The 23,668-nt window shown below is 43.8% G+C and overlaps 1 protein-coding gene across 4 annotated transcripts in view; it reads left to right on the top strand.

The window, feature by feature from the left end:
• Window positions 1–6,249: 6,249 nt before the first annotated feature.
• Window positions 6,250–23,668, top strand: part of ARMH4 (armadillo like helical domain containing 4) — a 109,151-nt gene continuing 91,732 nt past the window's right edge. For 3 of the 4 annotated variants that reach the window (XM_084632454.1, XM_084632456.1, XM_084632457.1), the window contains exons 1-3: window positions 6,271–6,304; window positions 17,203–18,646; window positions 21,718–21,966. In XM_084632454.1, coding sequence (XP_084488580.1) covers window positions 6,302–6,304; window positions 17,203–18,646; window positions 21,718–21,966 — 1,696 coding nt within the window. In that variant the 5' untranslated portion in view covers window positions 6,271–6,301. Of the gene's footprint in view, window positions 6,378–17,202; window positions 18,647–21,717; window positions 21,967–23,668 lie in introns of all 4 variants that reach the window. The other variant, XM_084632455.1, reaches the window with a different exon arrangement.

Genomic DNA, 23,668 nt, shown 5'->3' on the forward strand with positions numbered 1-23,668 from the left:
AGGAGAGAAAAAATGTATTCAGGTAAGTGGCTGGGAGAGGTTTTTATGGCTGATGGAAACCTGTGTGCTGGTTTGAACATCAGAGCCTGAAAAATGGCTGAATGTCCATGCTGGTTGTATCAAGCCCTCAACTCTGGATTTGATCCATCTCTAAATACATCTGAGCCAATGCCTGACCATGTTGGGAACTAGAGCCAAGATGCTTTTCTTTGTCTAGGCTGTCTACCAACAGTAGGTTCTAAAATCCCTGACTTAATATATTCACTGCTATATGCCATTTTTGGTCATTTCAAGGCAGTTGGCTAACGTGACTGGTTATGGAGTATAGATGACCTCCTGAGGTCCCTTCCAACCCTGATATTCTATGAATCTATGAATCATATGCTCCCTATTAGTTTCAAGATGTTTGGTCTTAACCTAACTTGTGTAAAGCATTCCTAGCTACCACGGTGATAGGGATCTTATAAAGACTTGAGGTGATATATTTGACCTTACAACTGCTGAAATAATTAATTTGAAATCTAAATCATGGACTAAGGAATTATTCAGCCAATATGTAATTAAAATACTGTAATGTCTTAACCTGAATTCTTTATTACCTGCTTCATCCAAAATCCTTTCTTATCTATGATTATTTGGCTTGATTCAGACCATTAATAATGAAAAATAATTTCTTAAATGTGCTTTTTGAAACAAATCACAAGCCATACTTGGACTATATTAGGTGTCTTTTAAAAAATGATCTCCTAACATATGATTGTGGGGTTAGAAGAGATCAGAGTTTATATCGGATCACATTACCATCCTGGTTGCCCTTGGAATTCTTTTCTTAAACAGAGTTAATCAATCACAGTTAAAATGAATTCTGAAATGTAAGCAAGAGCTAAAAGAGCGCTTATAATGAATGGATGGTCTTCAATGGGTACAGGAATTATTGATAATAGAAGCCAAATATAGCTTAAAAGTATGTCAGTGTTTCCTAACAAATTCTATCTAGAGCATGCTGGTTTAATCAAAGAAGCTCCTCTTAAAATGTGAAATGTAGTCCTGTTTTTCCAGATATGTAACTGATTGAGAAACACAGATGGCAGTGCTGAACGATAAGATTCAGACTATAAATACCTTCAGGATGATAATATAAATGAAGATAATTATTCACAGTCTCAGAAGGTAGGACAATGAAATTAGATATTAAAAGGAATTTAGAGGAGAATAAAAATCAAGCTCTATCCAATCCTCCAAAGAATGCTGCTCCCTGAACTTTGATCATTGACCTCAACTTGCCCGCTCTTGACTACAGTAATTTCCCATGATAAACATGTTGGTACTGCTTCACAATGAGGCTTGGAGGAATTGGCCATTCCTTGTTAACAGTTTGTCCCTGCCTTTGAATCCTCTAGGGAAATAGCACTACTCATAGCTAGTTCCCTTTGGTGTGTGGATGAAATATGGGATGTCTTTAGAGGAGTACTTTGGAATCACAGAATATCAGAGATGGAAGGGACCTCAGGAGGTCATCTAGTCCAACCCCCTGCTCAAAGCAGGACCAATGCCCAATTTTTGCCCCAGATCCCTAAATGGCCCCGAGTGGTTATTTCAAAGTTTTCTGGAAATAACTGATTGCCGAGTTTACATCTTGTGAGGTTGCCGTCTGTATAGAAGCTGTTTTCTATACATATGCCCTGAGACAGAACACCTAATAACTCTCTTGAAAGAAAATACAGCAAATGTATGTTATTTTAAAATTAAAAAGCTATTTAATAGATACACAGGTATGCTTTGCAAATAAGATACAAAATAAATCCTCTGCAAACAACTATAGGCACAGTACATTGCTTGTGACAATGCCAAAAATAAAAACAAAATCTTAAATTTTCAAGTAGATTCAGAATTAACTCTATGAATCATAAAGTCTATGAACTATTCATGAATTAGTATTTCTGGTGCTGTGACACAATTCCTTTAGAAAATTTGTCTACCCTTAGATAGTCAAGCTGGGGGGAAAGAAGTGTAAAAGATAAGGTGTCACATTCCTGTTCTTCTGTCTTATCAAGACCAAAATCTGCAAGTTAGTAAAAACTGACAGTGAGGAAAGATCCTCAAATAAACTGAATTCAATTAAAAAATGGGGCCACTATACAGACCGTTATTCGTTTTCATAGTTAATTAATTGGAAATGTCAGTTTTTTAATCTATCTGAAGGTACTGCAGAATGTAGGGTCGGCTTGCTGCAGAGTACCTGGGCCTTTACCTATAGCTTCCTACAGTGGTAGCTAATGGTGAGTTTTAGTGTATGAAATAAGCACAATAATATAGTAGAATTATTTAAAGTGGAACAACACTCCACTTGTCAGCCTATGCACATATTAAAAAGCTGTTCCAATAAAGAGAATAGGTCACTTAAAGAAAATTCTGAAAATAGTTAAAATAGTTAAAATGAAATAAAATGCTCTATTGAATAAAAATTCACCATTATCTGACACCTCATATAATATGTTCAACGAGGCGTCTGGTATCTGTGATGTAATAAGCTCAGATATCTTAAGTAAGTAAGGAAATACCAACAAGAACTCACAGAGGGTAAAGGCAACATGTAAATAGTTAACTTTTATTTCTGTGTTGAATGACTGACAGATTAGTTACTGGGGATATTCAGCACAGAAATCTCAGCACAACTCAGTTTGGATTTTTGCTTTGCAATAAATCACCTGGAAGCATCCCCATTAAGTGGAATTATTCTTCTCATTAAATAGCTGTCATTACTATTAAATACCATGGAGTTTAAATTGGTTCTCTATTGTCCCCATTTTACAGATGGGAAGAGAGCGTTTAAAGTGTGGGTCCACATTGAAAAGTGTATCATGGAGTTCATAGTCTATTTCAAATGTGCTCATTTTACAAGTAAATAGATGTGGGGGTTTCGTCTAAATGCCAGCCCTGTAAACTCAACCTGATATCAAGCTCAGTCAGGAGAATCTATTTGGATTCTTTCTTTCGTCATCCCTAACAATAATTAAAAGGGTGTCCAAGCTACATTATGCCTGTGCAACTCCACTGGTGACTGCAATTTAATAATTAGTCCCACAAGAAGAAATAGACTCCAGCTCACACTGTCTCAGTTCGGTTGGCTCTGCAATGCTCAAAGGAGTAAGAAAGCAGTAAAAACCTATTTTTGTCACTAAAGTCAGCAGCTATGACTTGGAATACACACTCAGAACAGATCTGCTGAGTAAGAAGGTGCCATTTTTACATAGTCACTTTCCAGAACAGAACTACACTTTAACTGGCTTGCCCAAGGTCACACATGTCAGTTGCAGAGCCGGGAACAGAGCCCAGGAGTCTTGACTCCCAGGTCCTCCCTCCAAGCTCTGTAAGATACTAGTTCCCTTTCATATGTCTATTAAAAGGCATAAAATCAATGCAGTGAATGCCAAAACACATTACACATTTATACTTTTCCAGGAATAAAATGCTGAAAAAAAGCAAACCAAACTCAGCTGAATATGAACTATCTGTCAATTTCCTGTAGCATTTGGATATTTTACCCCTGTCCTACATACCAAGCTTCAAAAGACTAATAATACAATGTTAAAAGGAAAATGACACATCATGCCAAAGCAAGTTAATCTTAATTGACCATCTTAGGGGTGTCTTGGGGTTTAGCTGTATGACTCTTATTAATGTTAAATGGAGTGGTACCATTGAACCCACATAGAGAGCTTGAAAACTTATCCCAAATATTTCAAAACTGGGTACCTAAAAAGTCACATACCTCAATCCACAGATGTAAATAAAAGTGGCACAACTTTTGGAGCTGCTGAGCACCCAGGGCTCCCACCTACCTTTAAAAAAAAAATGCAAACCTTTTGGTAGGGTATTTCACATCCCATCTCTGAGCCTCAAATCTGAGTCATCATCCTCGCTATGCCAAGGAAGACTGGTTGGGACCCCTATGAAAGCCTGACAAATTTGCTATTATTGGCTACTGAGCCTCTCAAAGTATCTCACTGGGCTAATATAGCCTGTCTATTCACCACTCCCAGTGCCCGATGGCTGAATGTATGTGACTCCAAGACTGAACAGAAGTCCCATGGCTGGGCAAAGTGCACCAATAGGCTACAAGGCCAAGACTTGGTCTTTTGTCATGTGATTGTATGACTATAAATTAGGGTAAATTAATGTTTTGATCCTGGTCTCTCTTTGCATTTTTACATCAAGAAAGACAACCTCTTAGGGGGGTTCTGAGCAGAGCACAGGTTCCTTTGGGGATATCCAAATGAAGCAGAGCTAGTTTCATATAATATGAGGTAGGACAGTCTTACCACTTGGGGAATCCCAAATAGTGGAAGTTCTACTGGGCTTCTTCCTCTAGCTCTGTGGCTAGAAATGAGAACTGGGCCTTGGGTATTTTCTCCTCTAGTCCCTGAAATGGGAGTGGGTTGGAAAATCATTCCAAGAGTTCTGGGAGTTACAAAGGGGCATCAAGCAATCAGCTGTCCTGCTTAAAACTGGTCCTGGCTAAGCACATGAACATTTTTGTGAGGAAAATGGTGAAGTGACTCAGTTGTCTTGTATACTGGGATTAAGAAGGTGTAAAAACAAGAATATGACAAAACTGGAAAACATACCATGTGTGGGCTCAGAGGGATGACTATTTTATGACCGGGAAAGGACTAATCGGATGTTTACCATTGAAATATGTATGGGAGTAATTCAAAATGTAGTGTCTGCACAGATGACGACTAGCATTGCTATATTAAAGAGAACAGATTTTTGAAATTGTAGTTTACTTCTGGGCAAGACCAATTTCATGTTGGATTCACTTTTTGTGGTTTGGGCCCAGAATATTTACACTGTAACGCAAACTACTTTTCATTTGCATTGCCCACAATTTCACTGCACTGTTTCATTCTAACAAAAGCTATCATATTCCAAGGCTTGCACACAAGAGTAGTTCTCTTTATGAAAAGTGTTTCCTTAGCCCCTCAGGATAGTTCTTTGGCTGCTGCCTCAAACCACCACCATCACTTTGACCGCCATTGCCAATTGCTGAGGGCACAAAACTATTATGTGACATTAACTTGCCTGCAGTACATTCAAAAATACTTTTCCTTTTAACAATGACTTGAGTGCCAATGAAAGTTTAAAGAAACAGGACACTGTGACTGAGAGAAACAGACTGTCAGTGAATTATACACTGAAGGTATTTTTTTAGCAACGTTCTGATCTAAAGCCCATTGATGTCACAAAGGTAGAAGCAGGGGTTAACATAAGGGCTGGGAGAAAACTGGCAGGAAGCACAACTTCCCCTCCTTTCCCTGGCTGGGGTTAACAGTCCCCGCTCCCTCCCCACAGCTCCCCTCTTGTGACATGAAAGCTCCTCCTCCTATTCTGGAACCTACTTCAGGAGTCCTCAATAGGCAGACAGTAGGCCAAATCTAGACAGCCAGACACTTTTGAACAGACCCTGAAATCTTTTTATTTACTTATTATTATCGTTGTTATTTTCTCTGGCGTCTGAACCTGCACTATACCTTGACCAAGAAATTTGGACCTTGACAAAAAATAATAGACTTCCTCTTTATCCAATGCACAGGGCTCGGCCAGTGACCCCCAAGCGCCTGCACCACGCCAAGGATAAGAGGATTGGGGTGCAAGGAGGCAATCCACGCATCTGGTTCCCAAAAGCTCCCTTCTTCAGACTTTGCCAGCAGCTGTCCAGCGTGCCAGGGGAGGAGATCTCACTGACCTGACCCCGCACCCGCTCTTACACCAGCAACCCCTCCGTGCAGGCGACGTGACAACTGCACCCCCGTCCAGCAGGGCCCAGGCGCTCCCTGGGCAGCCTGCCCCCTAACCCGTCCCCGAAGCGACTCCCCACCACGCTCAGCCCGGGAACCGCCGGGGAGTTCGCACGTGTTGTGACCCGGCTCCGCGGGGTGTCGTCGCCCCCTCCCCCGGCGGCTGGTGCTGCCGCTCGCCCCGGGGCGGCCGCCCGCTGCTTCCCCTCCGTGGCCGCTCAGCCAGGCCATGGCCACGCTGCGCCCTCCGCGCAGCCTGCAGCGGGAGCCGGGGACAAGGCACCGGCGCGGGCTGCAGCCGCCCGGGGGGAGGGAAGCGGAGGCCGCCAGCAGGCGGCTCCTGGGGGCACCGCCGAGCAGGGGCGTGCCCGGCCTCCGCCTCCTGCCCAATGCTGGAGCGGGGACGGACGCCTCATGAATAAGAAATAGCGCCGGGCTCCCCCAGCCCCGTTCCTCCTCCCAGCCCAGCCCCACTGGCCAGGCGAGCCGCCGGCGGCGGGATGGTGAGCGCCGGCGCGGGGCGCGTCCAGGGTGCCTTGGCGGTGCGGCCCGGCGGAAGGGACACGCGGGGCGCCGGTGAGAGGCGGGCAGGGGGGCAGCCCGCTGTGGCGGGGCTGGGCGTCGCAGGGGCTGGGGGCGAGCTGGGAGCTCCGCCCCGCGGGGCGATGGTTGACCGGCTCCCTAGAGAATAGATGCCGTGATCGGTGCAAGGAGGCGGGCCTGGCCGGCCGTGTGGTGCCCGGGGACGGCGGAGCGCTGCGGAGCCTCCTTTGTGTTCCATGCATGCTGCTGCCTCTGGCCTCTCTGTGTGTGTGTGTGTGTGTGTGTGTGTGTGGTGGGGGGGTCCTCTCTTCCGCCTCCCCCCCCCCACTTCTCACGGGCACAGCACGTTCCCAGCACCAGCCAGCGCTTTGCTGTCGCCCCTTTCTCCTCTTTGATCCCCTAGCCCGTGGCATGCCGTGAAGCTGCCCATCGAATGGGCTTCAGGCAGAGCTCCGTTCCTTTGACTTGTAGACAAGGATGCTCTGGAGTGGCTACACTAGGCTGGCGGCTGGTGCCCCCTTCCCTCCCTCTGCCACTGCCCAGGGAAACAAGGCTATTGTTCGGAATGGCCACTAATCAGAGACCTGGCTAGGTGAGGGGAATGGGTAACCTCCCTGCTTCTTCCTTAGCCTGTTGTTGTGTATAGATGCTGTCTGAATGTCTATGGCTTGCAATGAGCCGAGTGCCAGGGATTAGCAGGGCAGCGGAAGGAGTTGGCACTTGGAGACTGTCAGGATAGTTTTTATTTTTGCATCCTTCTTGCCCACCTTGGAGCTGCTGTCCTCAGTGCAGATTGTCGGCTGTCACGGCATGCCCGGCCTGTCACTCACCGTTACCACAGCTGTTGGATTACCCTGCATTGTCATCTCACTTACATTTTATGCTCCCTTTACAGGGGGGATTTTGCACAGCAGCAGATTTGGGGGAGAGAGAATGCTGGGAAAAGAAATGGACATGGCTGGTCTTTTCCTTTGTTCCCCTCATTGTTGTGTTGCCAGAGTGTTTGTGTTTCTAAAAATGCTTTCCCTGCAGAGCCCAGCTTCTCCTTTAGCAGGAGTGAAATCACAATCCTGTGGTTATGACATCACAGTCTTTTGCTCTGGAAATAGCTGTGGAGTCACCAAAGCATTATTATGGGGTAGATTCTGAAACTTGGCTGTTTGGGTACAAAACCATGAAGAGCACAGATTACTGCTGCAAAAGCATTTTTAAAAAGGACCGAAAGTATTAGTTCTGGCTCTGTGACTGACTCACTGTGTGTCCTTGGGGATGGTACGTAACCTTTGTGTTTTGCAGTTTCCCTAACAGTTTAATAGGTATAATATTCATCTAATTTACAGCAAGTTCTGAAAATGAGCTAGTACTTATATAGAATTTTACATTTTCAAAAGTACTGTACAAGTGCTAAGTATTATTAATAATATACAATCCTATTCTGCCATGCACTGATACCAGGTACTGTTTCCCGAGGCAGATTGGTCTCTAAGACCACCACAGGGTCAAGTAAGATAAGAATCTAGACTGTGAGGAGGAAACCCTTTGTTTCAACACAAACGGCTTCCGTAATTTGCAGAGACGAGAAACATAGGCTTTGTTTTTGTAAAACCAGAGGTGGGTTGGATCTAGATTCTAATTTTATCTGAATTTATAATGGTCCAGGATGGTTGTGTTGGATAAAAGGTTCCAGTTTTTACTGCTAATTAGTAAGGAAAACAATTAAAAAAAAAAACATGCCAAGGAAGCAGATTTATGTTTTATGTGGCAGGTAAGTTTTTATGATTGATAGATTTCCTCGGCATGAAACAAGGTGGTAGCAAGTCCAAAACAACAACTGATATTTTGCTAGCTGTCTCCAGCCAGCCTGCCCACCCTCTATCACAGCTGTAATTTAACATGTCTCTGCTCATGCTTTCCCCATACCTTCTCCTCCCCCCTCTGATCACTCAAAAGAAAATGAACACAGAGGAGGACTCATCAGTTCAATTGTAGTGTGGTGTGAGCATCAACATGAAAGGTGTAGAAAGCAAATGGAGATGTTGAGCTTTTTAGTAGCATGGTCAAACATAGGTTATCCTGCTCATTATCAGTCACGCAGTCAAGCAATGGTGGGACTGGCCTCTGTATGAGTAGTAGCATGGGGTGCCCTGCATGGTTGCAGGTATCAGATGAGGTGGTATGCTTTTTAATTTGCGTATGTAGCACCTAGATACCAGTGACAGTTTGGACAGAGATGTTAAGAGCCAATCTATGAAGGAACTTGGCTTAAAGAGGACAGGTCTGGCATCTGCAAGAGAGAGCTCATCAGTTGACAGAGACCATGTTAGGAGAATAAACCAGGACCTGCATGCATAGGGAGGTGTGTGTGGTGGAGAGACCCAGGGCTGCTGGAACAATTTTTATAGCAGGGGTGCTGTTGATAGATACTATGGTAACCACACATTTGGTGTTTGTTATTACTACTTCAAGCCATGGGGTGCAGTAGCACCCCTAGTTCCAGCACCCCTAGAGAGACCCCGAAAAGCAGAGTGATCAGAATGATGACTCTGAAATGAAGAAAGAGAGAGTATCCCTGAAGCAGAGAGCACATAGCCCATAGCTGTTAGAGTGAAGCTTCAAGAAGAAGTGTGGAAGTTGCCCTGCATATTTGTCCATCTATCTGTATATAGATATACAGAGATAACAAAGGATTTATATCGATAAATATCTAAACATCATATGTAGTCACTGACAAAACAAGATAATATTACTGTTTGAGAATGATACCATATGAGACATACTGTGCTGTTTTCCTTTTATTTTTCCATTTCTTTTAAAAAGACAAAAACTGCAATAAAATATACATTTAAAAACCACAAATGACCCTAGGAAATATGAGAAGGGAGGGTGGAGATGTCTCTGGCCTGGACCATTGTAGTGCAGATAGATGACTGATATGGAGGTTCTGTTTTGCTTGGTCTTTCATCCTTTTTAGGGCAGATGCCTGCATAGAATCATAGAACCATAGAATATCAGGGTTGGAAGGGACCTCAGGAGGTCATCTAGTCCAAACCCCTGCTCAAAGCAGGACCAATCCCCAAGTAAATCATCCCAGCCAGGGCTTTGTCAAGCGTGACCTTAAAAACTTATAAGGAAGGAGATTCCATCACCTCCCTAGGTAAAACATTCCAGTGTTTCACCACCCTCCTAGTGAAAAAGTTTTTCCTAATATCCAGACAAAACCTCCCCCACTGCAACTTGAGACCATTACTCTTTGTCCAGTCATCTGCTACCACTGAGAACAGTCTAGAGCCATCCTCTTTGGAACCCCCTTTCAGGTAGTTGAAAGCAGCTATCAAATCCCCCCTCATTCTTCTCTTCTGAAGACTAAACAATCCCAGTTCCCTCAGCCTCTCCTCATAAGTCATGTGTTCCAGTCCCCTAATAATTTTTGTTGCCCTAGAACTGGTAAATAAAGTAGCTTGTTTCTTGGAAAACTAAAGACATTTTGGCTTCTCAAAGATACATGTTTGATGCCATAGTGAACTTATCCATAGGGAAACAGTAGATTGCATATGAGCGGCAGAATGATAGTCTTTTTCCACCCTCTTGCTTAATCTGATGGGCATGGTTGTTATTGGCTCCTTTTTTCAAATCTGTCTTATTTCCTTGGGATCTGGCTGGAAGCTGTCAGCTGTGAGAGCAGGCCAGCTAGTTCTAGCTTGTTGAGGTTTGTTTATCTGAACTAACCGGGAATGAAAGGTGTTCAGATGTGTGCTGTGTTGGAACACTGAATTGGCAATAATTTAGCATGAGTCGAAATACAGGAATTTGTCCATAAAAAATATGGCAAGAGTTAGAATTCTGTAATGTCAGACCACTGATGTGTATAATCCCTTGGCTTTTGTGTCCATCATAGTGGGTAAAGCCTTGGGGGCAGTGTGCATTAGCACTCCAGTGTTATGGAATTTGATTGCTGGCAATGACTCTACTGTGTGTTTTGCACATATTTTCATATTTATATTGAGGAGTTCCAGAGTTTTTCTCATATTCTTTTTACCAATCAGCAGATGAATCACCCTGTTAAACACATATGGGATCATTCAACTGGGCAAAGCTGGTATAATCAAGCTTGCACTCAGAGATGTGGAGAGCTGTATACCACAAAGGTCATCCAGTGATTTGTCTGAAGCTGATAACTTGTTAATCCTCTTGTGCTTTTTCTACATGACACATGCAGTCACTTCAGTAACTTCAGAGCACAAGCGTAATCTTGAGACGTGGAAGATGGACCAGCAGGGCAATTGTATTTATTCAGGTGTCTAAAAGCTTGATGCTCAGCCCCTGTCAGAATGTTTGCAATTGGAAAATATGGTCAGAACTTACCAAAGGCCAGAAAATAGCAGAGAGGATAGTTTTCTGTGGAAACCCCATCAGCTGAGATATTTAAAATTGGACTGGACAAAGTGCTATAAAATCTATTGTAGGGAACAATTATGTAGTAGCAGGGGATAAGCTTTGATCCCCTAATAGGTCTTTTCTGTCATTAGCTTCTGTGATTCTCTGACAGCTATTTGCTGTTTGTTGTATACATCCACCAGCTCTTTGGCTATGCAGTGGGTGACTTTCCTGAATGGGGAAGTCATCTGTGATCTTCACTCCCCACCTGTCTTCCCCAGCCCTGCTGTGTGAAAGTAACTGTTGTATTTGAGGGATGGGACTTTCTCAAAGCTGAATCTCAATATAAAACAAGAACTTCCTGACAGTGGTAACTCAGAACCTGTCATCACTCTTAAACAAAAAAATTGACTCTTCACGTATTGAGATTCACTTATGAGAAAATGTCCATTTTAGTCAGCTGTGATAATTGCCTTAACACCACAGGGCTGGTGCTGTAGCCTGGCTCAATCTAATCTAATCTATCAATCTTGTTCTAATCTAAGAACAAACCTAATCAACACTGTTCTTAAAACAGTGCCGCAGCTGGTGGTCTGTTTACATGAGAGCTCCTGACATAGCTTACACTTTCCAGCTTAGTGACTCACCCAAGGCTAGAGATGAAGTCAGTTTCAGGATCAGAACTCTGGAGTTCCTGGCTTCTAGTTGTACTCCCAGATCACTAGAGCACACCCCTCCGTCAGCTCATTTCCCTTGCTATGATCAGCCCCCTCCTGTTTCCTTCCCTTTTTCTTCCAGCCCAACTGATATAAACCTCTCATTTTACACTGCCCCACTGCCTCCAAGAGTGATTTCTCTGTTATGATGGTCCACCAGTGCCTCTTCAAAGAGAAGAGCTGGGTTTTCCCTCCAGACTAACCGTGTTGCTCAGCAATCCTGGAGAAGTTGTTGTTTTAATCCCCTGATTCCTGTATGATGAAATGACAGCAGTGACTCTATAGTCAAGGCTGTAACTAGCTTTCCACAAGCAGCCTGATTTTGATTCCCCCTCAAATTCCTTTCTCCTGGAAGGTGTCAGCCTAAAGGGGATATTTTTGGCAAGACTTGAGGACATTCAAAGTGTTTGTGGGACTTGGAAAAATTCTTGTAGTGTATTCTTCTACCCTGTGAACAAAAAGCCTTTACTTTATTCCAGTTATGGGGATGTGGTTAGGTCCTAATCAACAATGCAAACTTTAACCAAGTTGTACATGGGTCCCCTGACTCAACATGTTTGTAGGATAGATAGACCCTACAACAGCCAGAAAAGAGAATAGATATGTGCAAATATGTCCATGGCTCAGTGCAGCACAAATAATGAACTGCTTTGCAGTTGATTACTAGTTAAAACCTGAATTGGCTTTGCTTTAAGCTTTCCACAGTTAATTTATTTAATACATTACATTATTTTATTTAGGAGGATAGCCACGGGGATACTTGTAATGCTTCTTAGATGCAAAATCCAATCTAGCCTTTTTTTTTTTTTTTTAAAAGCTAAGTCAGGCCTTAAGCTTTGCTTTATCATCTTTGAAATGGGTCCTTCCTATCATTAATAAATTCTTAGGTCCCCAGCCCGCAATGAGCTCTGTGCTGCTGTACCTGCAACAGAGCCCTGTTCAAGTCGAGAGATCTAAGTTAAATTCCTGGCTGTCACAGACTTCATGTGTGACGTGGGCACGTCAAACTCTCTCTGTGTGTCTGTTCCCATTTGTAAAGTGGTGATGATAATACTTCTTGTCTCCTACGCTTTGTCTGCCTTGTCTATTGAGAGTGTAAACTTTTTCAGGTGAGGGGCACTGTCTCTCCCTGCGTATGTACAGTATCTAGCACAACAAGCCTCTGATCTCAGTTGGGAACTCTATGTACTTCTGTAATGCAAATTATGATAATACTAAACAAGCACAGCATATCAACCACTTACGTGCTATTACTGGTGGTGGTGGAAAAGGGGAACAGAAAAAAACCCCACTTCACTTTAATACTCCCAGTTGCTGGGAGTGGACTACAGGGGATGGATCCACTCAATGATTGCGGGTTCTGTTCATTCCCTCCGAAGCACCTGGCCTTGGCCACTGTCGGAAGACAGGATACTGGGCTAGATGGATAATTGGTCTGACCCAGTCTGGCCGTTCTTATGTTCTTAAGTAAATAAATTAAGAGTTTTTAAAAGTATCTGTAAAAATAATATAATTAATTTGAGGGACACAGATTAAAAGATGTATATTAAACCCACCCCCACACCTTCCCTTACCTGTTTTACAAAGAGTGCATTAGGCTATGTCTACACGGCGAGCTAGGGGTGTGATTCTCCTGCTTGCAGAAACATATTTGTGCAAGCTAGCGCGAGTACAAATAGCAGTATAGCTGTGGTAGCACGGGTAGCAGCAGGAGGGGCGTAGCTGAGCTATGCCAGTACATACTCTCCACAGGTTTGTACTCAGCACAGCTCAAGCTGTGCCTTCGCCATGGCTACCGGTGCTATTTATACTCGCACTAACTTGATGAGAGCTAGCATGAGTGTGTGTCCATGAGCTGGGAATCGCATCCCTCGCTCATAGTGTAGACATAGGTTGAGAGGGTTAAATTTGAAAAACAATTTACAAATCTAATTTGCTTTTTGCTATTGTAGTATATTCGCTTTCTGAATTTCTTGCAGGGAGCACACTGAAAATACCTATGCAGTTGGTTTCTAGTAAATTTAATCTCCGGGTTCTCTTGCATTAATGCAAAGGTACAAAAATTGAGTTTCAAGCACTGTAAGGGAAGGTTTGTTTGATTTTTTTTCCCCCCTAAAATTATTTCCATTGAACTTTTTTATAGTCCATAGAAATATTTCTGTATCTTATTTATGTGTTTATTTACAAACACTGCATTTTGAGTCAAATTTCCTTTTAAAAATCTTTTGAAAGGACTGTTCCACAATCTCCAAGTAATCTTAGCTGGCAAGCCCTGGGGGGAATGAGGTGAAAATAATCTGTATTCATGCAGAAAGGCAGACACCTGCCATTAGGCATTATTGATTTTTTTAATTTACACAATATACTTTTGTGCATCTTTTAGTCATTCGAAAACACTAAGGGATTAGATTGCTAGATTAGCGATTAGATTAGAACATTCCCAAGCCTCAGGCTTTGAACAGGAAAGGTGTTTTGCCGTCCAGACAGTGAGGAAAGTTGCAGGATAGGAAAAGAGAAGTGAGGATTCAGCAGGATTGCCAATTCTTGTGATTTTTATCACAGGCCTCATGATATTTGGTATTTCACTTAAAGCACTAGCTCCTGAGTCACGTGAATACGTAAGAACCTCAACAAAGTTGTTTCATTAAAATAAAAAAGTTTCTAGCCCTCATGTGTGCAAAGAAAAGCTTGAAAATGTGATGTGAGTGCACCGTAGAGGCTCAAAAACCAGCAGGCAAATAAAAAAGATCTCCAAATTTGTTATTAAAAAAGTCCTCATGAATTGTAAGGCAATCTCATGATTTTTGGATGTTGGGGGTTGGCAATACTGGGGATTGTGGTATCCTTTCTAAAATTAAAAATGCATGCTTCAGAATACCGTAAGACCTGTAAGGTTACTCTTGTATAGTTGTCGGCACTGGCTTTCAAGGAATGTTTTAGACCTTAGAATCACTTCACTTTCCTTGATTGTTTTAAACATCCTTATAGGAGTGTGGGTGGGAGGAAGGGAGAGGCGTGTGTTTTGTGGTGGTGGATGTAGATGATGTAAAGTGAAGAAGATGATCGTGGTTGTATATTGCAAAGATAGATTGAGAATTTAACTAGTAATTTCCTGGCTTTTTAATGGTTGTATTAGTGGTCTATGCACTTAAGAATCCTTAACTAGTTTTTAACTGTTTTTTTTACTTTTCCCTTTGGTGGAGTCTGAGTACTGTTATTATATATTTGCCTTGTGGTAGCACCCATCAACCCCAGTCAGGGCTCTATTATACAGTACACAAAAATGCTAAACAAAAATACAGTCCCTGCCCCTAGGAGCTTAGCATGTGATGATACACAATAGATGGATGCAACAACAGAGAGAGGAGGGAACATAAGATAACAGTCCAATCTAGTATAATAATCAGCTATCTCAGCACAGCCACCAACTGCCTAGCCATTTTATATACACATGTACAAGTGTGTCTGTATTTTTTAATATATAAAACCACAGAATACTATGTTAAAAGAACATTATTAAGTTTGTAAAGTCAATCACTCAAAAGTTAGGAAATGCAAGAGCTAGGGGTGTCTGTGCAATCTTCATGCAGCCCCCTTGGGTGTATGCATTATGATAAAAAGAAAAGGAATACTTGTGGCACCTTAGAGACTAACCAATTTATTTGAGCATGAGCTTTTGTGAGCTACAGCTCACTTCATCGGAGCTGTAGCTCACGAAAGCTTATGCTCTAATAAATTGGTTAGTCTCTAAGGTGCCACAAGTCCTCCTTTTCTTTTTGCGAATACAGACTAACACGGCTGCTACTCTGAAACCCGCATTATGATAATTACGTGACTATATAGTATTTTTTCCACAGGGCCCCAGCCTTCTTGTTTATCCATTCACAGCCTCCCCTCCACCCATCTCCCACTTGCAGGCTCCTTGCCCCGCCAGTTCCACTTTCTCTCCCTGCCCACTTCCAGTCCAAGTATCACCACCTTCCTTTTTCCAATCTACTCTTCTCCCCACTCTGAGGCTGCCTCTTGTCCCCTTTGCATTGGAATCCGGCACCTTTCTCTTCTATGCTCCCTGGGTGCCAGCAGAGGCTCATTGAGAACTCAGGAGAGAGATGTTCCCTGCTGTCTGTTCCAGTGCTTGGCCCTGGCCCCATCCTGGCCTGGAGCCAGTGGTGCAGGAACAAAGGATGTTGGGGTTGCTGCCTCACCCCCTGGCTTGAAGTGGTATTAACAGACGCAAAATACATGGTTTCCATCATCAGCACCCCCACTATAAAAATTGTTCCAGCAACCCTGCCTGGATCACCCTTTACAGTGGAAGTTCAGCTTTGCCCAGGACCGGCTCTAGGCACCAGCAAAGTGAGCACATGCTTGGAATGGCACAATTCCAGGGGCGGCATTCCGGCCACCCTTTTTTCTTTTTTTTGGCTTGGGCAGTTGCGGTCTCGGAGCTTGGGGCAGCAAATTTTTTGCTTGGGTGGGGCAAAAAACCTAGAGCTGTCCCTGGCTTTGCCCCTGTAGCTCCGGGTTGGAGGGGAGCATGCTTACTCTGTCTGTGGGGATGTCCCACCATGTACAGTCTGGTCAACCATAGGAGCTGAGAGAGGCTAGCTTGCTCAGTGAGGACCGAGTCTTTAAAGATTTTAGCAGCTAAAATACAAGGAGTCTCTACTGAGCTTATACGAATTGCAATTTTTTTTCAAAGGCTTATAGCTTGGCCAAATTAGGGTGGATTTTTACGGGGCCAGCACAAGGCACATACCTGACACAGAGGCCAATTCCTGCTCTATTTCACGTCCCTGCTCCAAAGCCTCAGAGTGCTAGAGTTTCTCAAAGAAAAAGCCAACAGGATGTTTATTACATGGGGAAAACAATGCATTTTTCCGTCATTCTCAGAAACAGCAGAACCATTTTGGCTGAAATTTTCCCAAAAAATTCATCTTGAGGCAGACACCTGGCATGTCAAATTTCAGCCCAAATGGTTAAAGTTTGGCAAAGTTATAAGTGACTGAATACAGGTCTGATAAAGGGAAGTGTCTGGCAACCTTCAAAATAGGCAGCACTATCTGCTCTGCCTATTGTATATATAACATTTCTATATTTCAGTAGGTCAGATTAGGATTACTCTTCTATCACACAGCATGGTGGGCATGTGTATACATACGTAGACATGTGGCCTGCTAGTCTGCAGGAAATTTTGTAACCAGATATCCAGAGTATATTTCACCACTGTATCCTGTTTCTGGGAGAACAGTGATACTTAGCACCTAGATAGCATTTTCTATCTTCAGAGTGGTTGTGATACATTAAGGCCTGATCAAGCAAAGCGCGTAAGTATGTGCCTAATTTTAAGCACGGGAACAGTTCCACTGAAGTATGTGGGGTTACTGACATGCTTAATATTACACACATACTTGCGTCCTTTGCTGGATCAGAGCCCAATTGGTTAACCTTCATTACACCCTGTGAGATAGGTAGCATCAAAACTGGCTGAGAACTCAGGAGTATATGTCTCTAGGTACTAGAGCACGCAGGAATAAAATGAAACCCAGAATGCAGCAGGAATGAGTGAAATAGGTCGTGTTTATAGCAGGGATGGAAAAAAAGTCATGTCAGTTCCTGACTGGCATCCTCACCACAAATTACCTTAGAGACTATTAACCTGTCCCATTGTCAAGGTGACCCACTTACCTGCATTTATCTTAATTGAATATGTTAATTTGAAGCATGTAAAAGTGACTCATTCGTATATTGTATTTTTCTTTTCCTAGGACTCACTTTCTGAAATGATCAACTCTGCACACTTCTGTGCACATCTTTCTTCCGATATGAGCAGATCAATAGGATTTCACATTTGCATGGTCACATGCAGCATCCTGCTCAGCTCCACCAGCCTGCAATGTCTAACCTTTCAGAAACCGGAGAAAGACACAGTACAGGTCCAACACGCTGCATTGGCAGGGAATGGGCTAGAAGACAAGAGGATGAGAATGCAAAGCTTGGAGAATAACTTAGGCCCTTCTGAGCAATCAACCAGTGTTGCTGTCTCAGAAGAGCCATCTGGATTGTTGTCAGAGCCATCTGGGACTTCATTAAACAAGATCTTCACTGCTGAAGGAGAAACACAATACGCAAGTCTTAGTGATAATCTTTTCATAGGCAGTAAGAGCCTCGATGTTTATCCCCCTACAGTGTCAATGGTTGTGGCAGATGAAAGTGAGTTCAGTCCCACTGGGCCAAGCAAAGAATCAAGTGAAAATGGGCTATTAAAGGCCATGCTAACTACAGCATTGACTACTCTCAATCCGGACATTGAAGCTGATGTGCTCAGTAGTACTGTGTTCAAAACGACAGTAGGGGGTAGCACAGAGACAGGACATAGTTTTATTAGTGACCTGGATAATCACTTTTTTAGGATGGATGCTATAGAAGAAGGGAAGAAGGCAGATGGTAGTTCTGACCTTTCAGCTACACCCCAGCTTAATAATAAAGAATTGCCCACTCTGCATCCCCGAAGCCCAAACTTAGAAGTGGTGAGTGACTACCCCACAAGCCCTTTACTTTTGGCTCATCAAACCGCTGATTCTGAGCCTGGAACACTGGGGCCAAATGTAGGGAGCCCTTTGCAGTTGACAGATGCCCATACCTCTGTCCTCACTGCGAAACACACATTTGTATCCACTGATGCCTCCCTACATTTGGAAACAAAAACGGACAGTGGGCAAGGAAGCTTAGGAGTGGCAGCTAGTGCTGTCACAGGTGCTCCAGCTGTCTCTGTACTGAGTGATGATTGGGATGATACAAAATTAGGAACTATAAATCAGGTAAGAGGCTCAAAGCATGAGGAGAAAAAACAGAACAATGTGGTAGCAGAACCTCCTTGGGCAACGGGAGGAGAGGATGATGAAGATGATGTGAAAAGAGGCATGCCGTTTACACATGCAACAACCATGAAACTAGAAAAAAACGTGTATTCTGGGCCAGTACAGGTGTCAATGCAGGGGGAGGTGATGCCAACAGTTTCCACTGGCCAAACTTCTGTTTATCTCACACGTCCCTTGGCAGAAGCTGAAGTGACTGCTGTAAACACAAAGGAAAATACAGAACCAGTCACAATGGATGATAGGAAAAGTGTCTCCTTGTCATGGCCAGAGGCTGTTACTATGACGGACACAAAATCGAAGATCTTCCTTACCCTGGGAAATTCATTAAAAGGTAACTTGCCTACCCACATCGAAATAAAAACCTACGCTTGCCTTCCAACATGGGTATTGGGAGGAGCACCTTTGTTATTCATTTGTCTCCTTAAAATCGAAGAACAAAAGCGAACAAAGATGGCTTTGATTTATAGCTAGAGGCTAACCTGCATCTGCAGTATAAATGTTTAAAGGGCTGCTGTTATACATTTTTGTGCCTGCTATAGCTATGAGTAACAGCTAAGATTGCTAGAAATGAATGAAATGACTAAATATACTTTTTCTGTGCATTTTGAGTTTTTGACAACACCTTGTGTATAATCATAGAATCGTAGAACTGAAAGGGAGGTCATCTAGTCCAATCCCCTGCAATCATGGCAGGGCTAAGTATTATCTAAACCATCCCTGACAGATGTTTGTCTGACCTGCTCTTAAAAATCTCCAATGACAGAGATTCCACAACCTGCCTAGGCAATTTATTCCAGTACTGAACCACCCTGACAGTTAGGAAGTTTTTCCTAATGTTCAACCAGTTTCACTCTTTTGTTGATGATCAGTTCAAGCCTCCCACACTGAAGCGAGATCACTCTCATGCACTGAGCTGATATGTATGCTCTACCTCATGCCCTGGGGAGAAAATGTTTACCAGTAACAGAAGCAGCACAGCTGAAGCTGAAAAGGCAGAAGCAGATAGACACATGGGGGTTAAGGCTGTGCCCGAGTGTCTGATGAACTTGCTCTCTATATATAACCATCACTGGGGGAGGAGAAAGAAAAAAGAAATATAAAAACTGTTTTAAGGAGACTTTTAAAAATTTCTGTGCACAGGACACCATTTATATATTATCAAAAACTTGGGAGGGGGGGTTTGTTAGTAAAAAATTTCAAGTTGACACTGTCCCTTTTGTGTGTGTGTGCGTATTCCTGCATTCACTGTTCCATAAGGTAGGAACTTCAGAGCTCCTACTGGGGCCACTCAGTCTATGGACCAAATTCAGCCCTGGTGTAAGCAAGTGCAACTCCAGTTGGCTTCCAGGGTCGTACCTGTCTTTAAATTGTGTGATGGCTGTAAACTTAAACTCAAGTGCTGGGGGTGTGAACATAGTGAACCATCTTCAAGCCAGGTACATCTGTTTCTGTAGTGAGTTTTAGCTGTAGCCTGTGACTTTGTAGAATCTGAAGGCTCAGTGCAATGATTCCACTGGAACAGCAAGAGCAGGTTAACGGAGGGCCTGGAGCCACTGATGATGTGGGAATGGAAGAGTTGTTGACCTTCAGCCTCTTCATCCTGGAGCAATTGCTGCTGCTCAAGAAGTTTGCAGACAGCTCAGAATTCTGTGATCTGGCTCAGATTCATAGGCAGTTTATGTGAGCTTGCAGAGAGCTCCAGGCTCTGGTTATAGGTTAGAATTGAGTCACATTGGGTAAACTGGATGGGCAAGGTATGCACAGAAGTAGTCTATGCCTTCCCTGGCTCTGTGCATAGCAGTTCCTCACAGCTGTATTATTTATATTCAAGAGGAACTAGGCAGAACAAGCAATGTGCCACTGATGTGGAAGAGTGTTTTAAACCATACAAAACTGAAAATGAGAGAGAAAACAGATTCCTTCCATGAGACAGTGCAACGGTGCTTTTTCATGCCATGAACAGTGGATGCTGCTGCTATTATTTGTTGTTGTTGTTGTTTTATTTCTTAGTATTACCATGGTGCCAAGGAACCCTAGCCATGGGGTAGAACCACATTGTGCTAAGTCCTTCCTACCTCAAGATGTGAAAAAAACCTCTACACCTCACCTCTGTGCCTGGAAAACAAAACAAAGACAATTTTTGTGTTTTGATTCTGCTTTTATAGGAGTTTGTTAATCTATTACATTTAAGGCTAAGATTTTGTCTTGCATATTTTTAGTAAAAGTCACCGACAGGTCACGGGCAATAAAGAAAAATTCCCAGGAGCCTGTGATCTGACCATGACTGTTTCTAAAAATATGTGTGACAAAATGGGGAGCTGTGGAGTCCCCACAGCGCCCACACCAGCTGCAGGGGCCCTGGCTCTGAACTCAGAAGGCCCCTACCACCTGTGGGGGCTCAGAGGTCCAGGGTCCCCTGCCGCCCGTGGCTAGGAGATCCAGGGACCCCTGCTACCTGTAGCAGCTGGGAGCTGCGGGGGGCCCCCCATGCCCACGGCGGCTTGGAACTGTGGGGGGGGGTCCAGCTAGCAGTGGTTGCCAGGAGCTACGGGGTCCCCCCACTGCAACTCAGAACTCCAGGGTGCCCTTGCCACCTGCAGCAGCCAGGAGCTATAGGGTACCCCCCAGTGGCAGCGGCTCAGAGCTCCTGGTGGCCCCACTGCCCACAGTGGCCGGGAGCTGCGGTAGCCCCTGACAGCTTGGAGCTCCGGGGTCCCCGCTGCCTGCCCCGCAATTCCCAGCCGCTGCTGGCAGCGGGGCCCCTGGGGAGGTCTGAGCCACTGTGGGCTGAAGTCACGGAGGTCTCTGGAAGTCAAGGATTCTGTGAGTTCCGCGAACCTCCGTGACAAAATCGTAGACTTCATTATGTTGTACAGTCACTGTGGATTATTGCTCTAAACTGGTTCCTTTTGTTTACTGCTCTGTGGATTATCTCAAATAATAGAGTTAGTAATGTGTAAAAACAATAACTGTGGTGATGTTTTGTTTTAAGGTACTTCTTCCAGAATGGGGGGGGGGTTAATACATTTTTGAAAGCTGATTATTGATTTTTTTCTAATCACTTAGGGTCTGATTCTGCCAACCTCATTTACACTGAAGAGTGCTTTAGGTTCCAGTCCTGCTCTGAGCGCCTCACAGAGCTCATTGCAGGCTCAAGGCCTTATTTAGTTATTAGATGCATTTATCTGAAGGGCGCTCCATGTGGAGTAAGGGTGGCAGAATTGGACCCTTATAGGATAGGGGAAAAAAAACCCATTAGTTGCTCCCATTCAATATTTCCTTTACCTCTTCCTTTTTGCTTTAAATTTCTTAAAACTTTTTCGGATAGGGAGGTCCACAATTAACATACAAGAAATTGGTGATAATTTTCAAAATCAAAGCTGAAAAACGTTATTGCCATAGGTGTTACTCAAGAGACGATGACAGCCAGTCAAGAAACTGATGCCACCTTGCCAGTCATGACACCAGCGTATAGTGCTGGACATGAGACCACAAGTGATGCAAGCGTGACAGAGGAAGAAAGCAAGGGGGCAACCCTGATACCGACTGTTTCTAATGTAGCCCAGCTGTCGAAAAAGTCAGAACACTCAGCCACTACTGTCTCCTTTACTGCCACCCATTTGTCTGTTGCAAAAACCCTAGATGCTGAAGGTAGGGTTTTCTGCTTTCATTTCTCTACACGCTTTACTTTTTTCTTTAGGATAAATAAAATCTTACTGGTCTTGTTGTTCCTGTGCCGGAAACAACTTTAATTCAGATGCCTCCTGCTGCACATTATCAGTTCACTATTTTCATTGCAAAACAAGCTTGCCCTGCTTGACTATTTGTATACTATGTGTATTCTCCTCCTCTCCATGGATTGGTTCTGTTGTTCTGGGGTCCTGGCTCCCCTACAAAAATCACAATGTTTGTGTAACCTGGCTATGGCCAAACTATGTTGTCTTGCCACTGTGACTGGGGAAAAAAACCTGTTTGAAATCATATTAGAGAACCAGGTTTTAACCTTGGTAGATACCTAGACTAAAACCTGGTTCTCTAACCTAACTGATTTTTCTTCTCCTCGCAAGCAAGAATCAACCATCCTATAATATGCTTTAGCCACAGCTAGGTTTAAATACGGTGATTTGGGAGAGGGCAGAATGACACCAGAAACTTCAGCTAGAGCAGAAGGTGGCTGCTGGCTTTGGTGAGTGAGAGTTCAGGGAGCACCCTATCCTTGTGCTCCTCCCTGGTTGCCAGTTCATTTCAGAGGCAATGGCTTTTGTCTTCCACTCCCTAAGTGGCTTGTGTCCTTGCTTCTCTAGCCATCACCCCTCTTATATGTGTCAGGGGATGCAGGCCTCTTGGCAGCGTTACGGGCAAGGAGATCAAAGGCAGCTGAGTTGGAGTTCGTGGGAGTCAGATGTCAGATTATTCCTACCGCTAATGCAGCCACACAGAGGCCCAGAGGGACGTAAGAACTGCCCATGTCTTCTGTGTAAGTGCTGCGTCAGTAGTGGCTCTGGATGCAGGGGGAAGAGCAAGGACTCTGCTCCTGACAATCTCACCCACACACTAATGGGTGGGGAAGGATGGAGAGTGAGCAGGGATGTGCCTCTCACCTGCCCTAGTGCAGCTGGGAGCTCTTCCTTGGACAATATGGTTACAGTCTCTCCTTCCTTGGGACTGAGCCCAAAGGGATGTGAGACTAATTACTAGCCTTTTGTTGTGGGGAATTAATGAAAGATCTTTATCTCTGGCAGGCATTTGATGGGATTTTCTTTACTGTATCTGCTTGCTTTCCTGATAGACCTTCTAAAGCCTTTAGGGCTGGATTCTGGCTCCCCCAGAAGCACGCCCTGGGGGTGGTAGAGAGCTGCAGGAGGACGTCTTGCTACCTCCGCCAGAATTCCTCCTGACATCAGCCAGGGAGTGCACACCCACTGCATCAGAAACTCTGTCACCCTTGCAAAGAGCACGGTCTAGGTTCCCCTTCACACCAAGCTAGTACTCCAAAACTAACTAACTAAAAATCCAGCCAAGGCATAAATACAATAGAAACCAGTTATAATGAAACACCACCAATGGCAAATCTAGCCTGGGAGTCTCCTTTTGCTTTGGTGCTCCAGAGTGTGAAAACTGGCGTTTGGGTCAGAGTGAGATTGTTCAGTTGGAAAAAAATGTCTCCTTTCTAAAAAAAAAATAACTCCTTTCTAAGAGTTCCACTGTAATTAATTTGCTGCTAGAGTTTAATTATAAGTTCATCATCCCTAATATTTTATCTGGGCAATAAACATTTAGATCTGTCTCCTGGTTCATAACTTTATTTGTGCCTCTGAAGTGCTCCAATCTTGTCTCAGTGTAGTGACTGGCA

Source organism: Lepidochelys olivacea, assembly GCF_965140295.1.
Source record: "Lepidochelys olivacea isolate rLepOli2 genome assembly, chromosome: 6".
In the NCBI taxonomy this organism is placed as follows: Eukaryota; Metazoa; Chordata; order Testudines; family Cheloniidae; genus Lepidochelys; species Lepidochelys olivacea.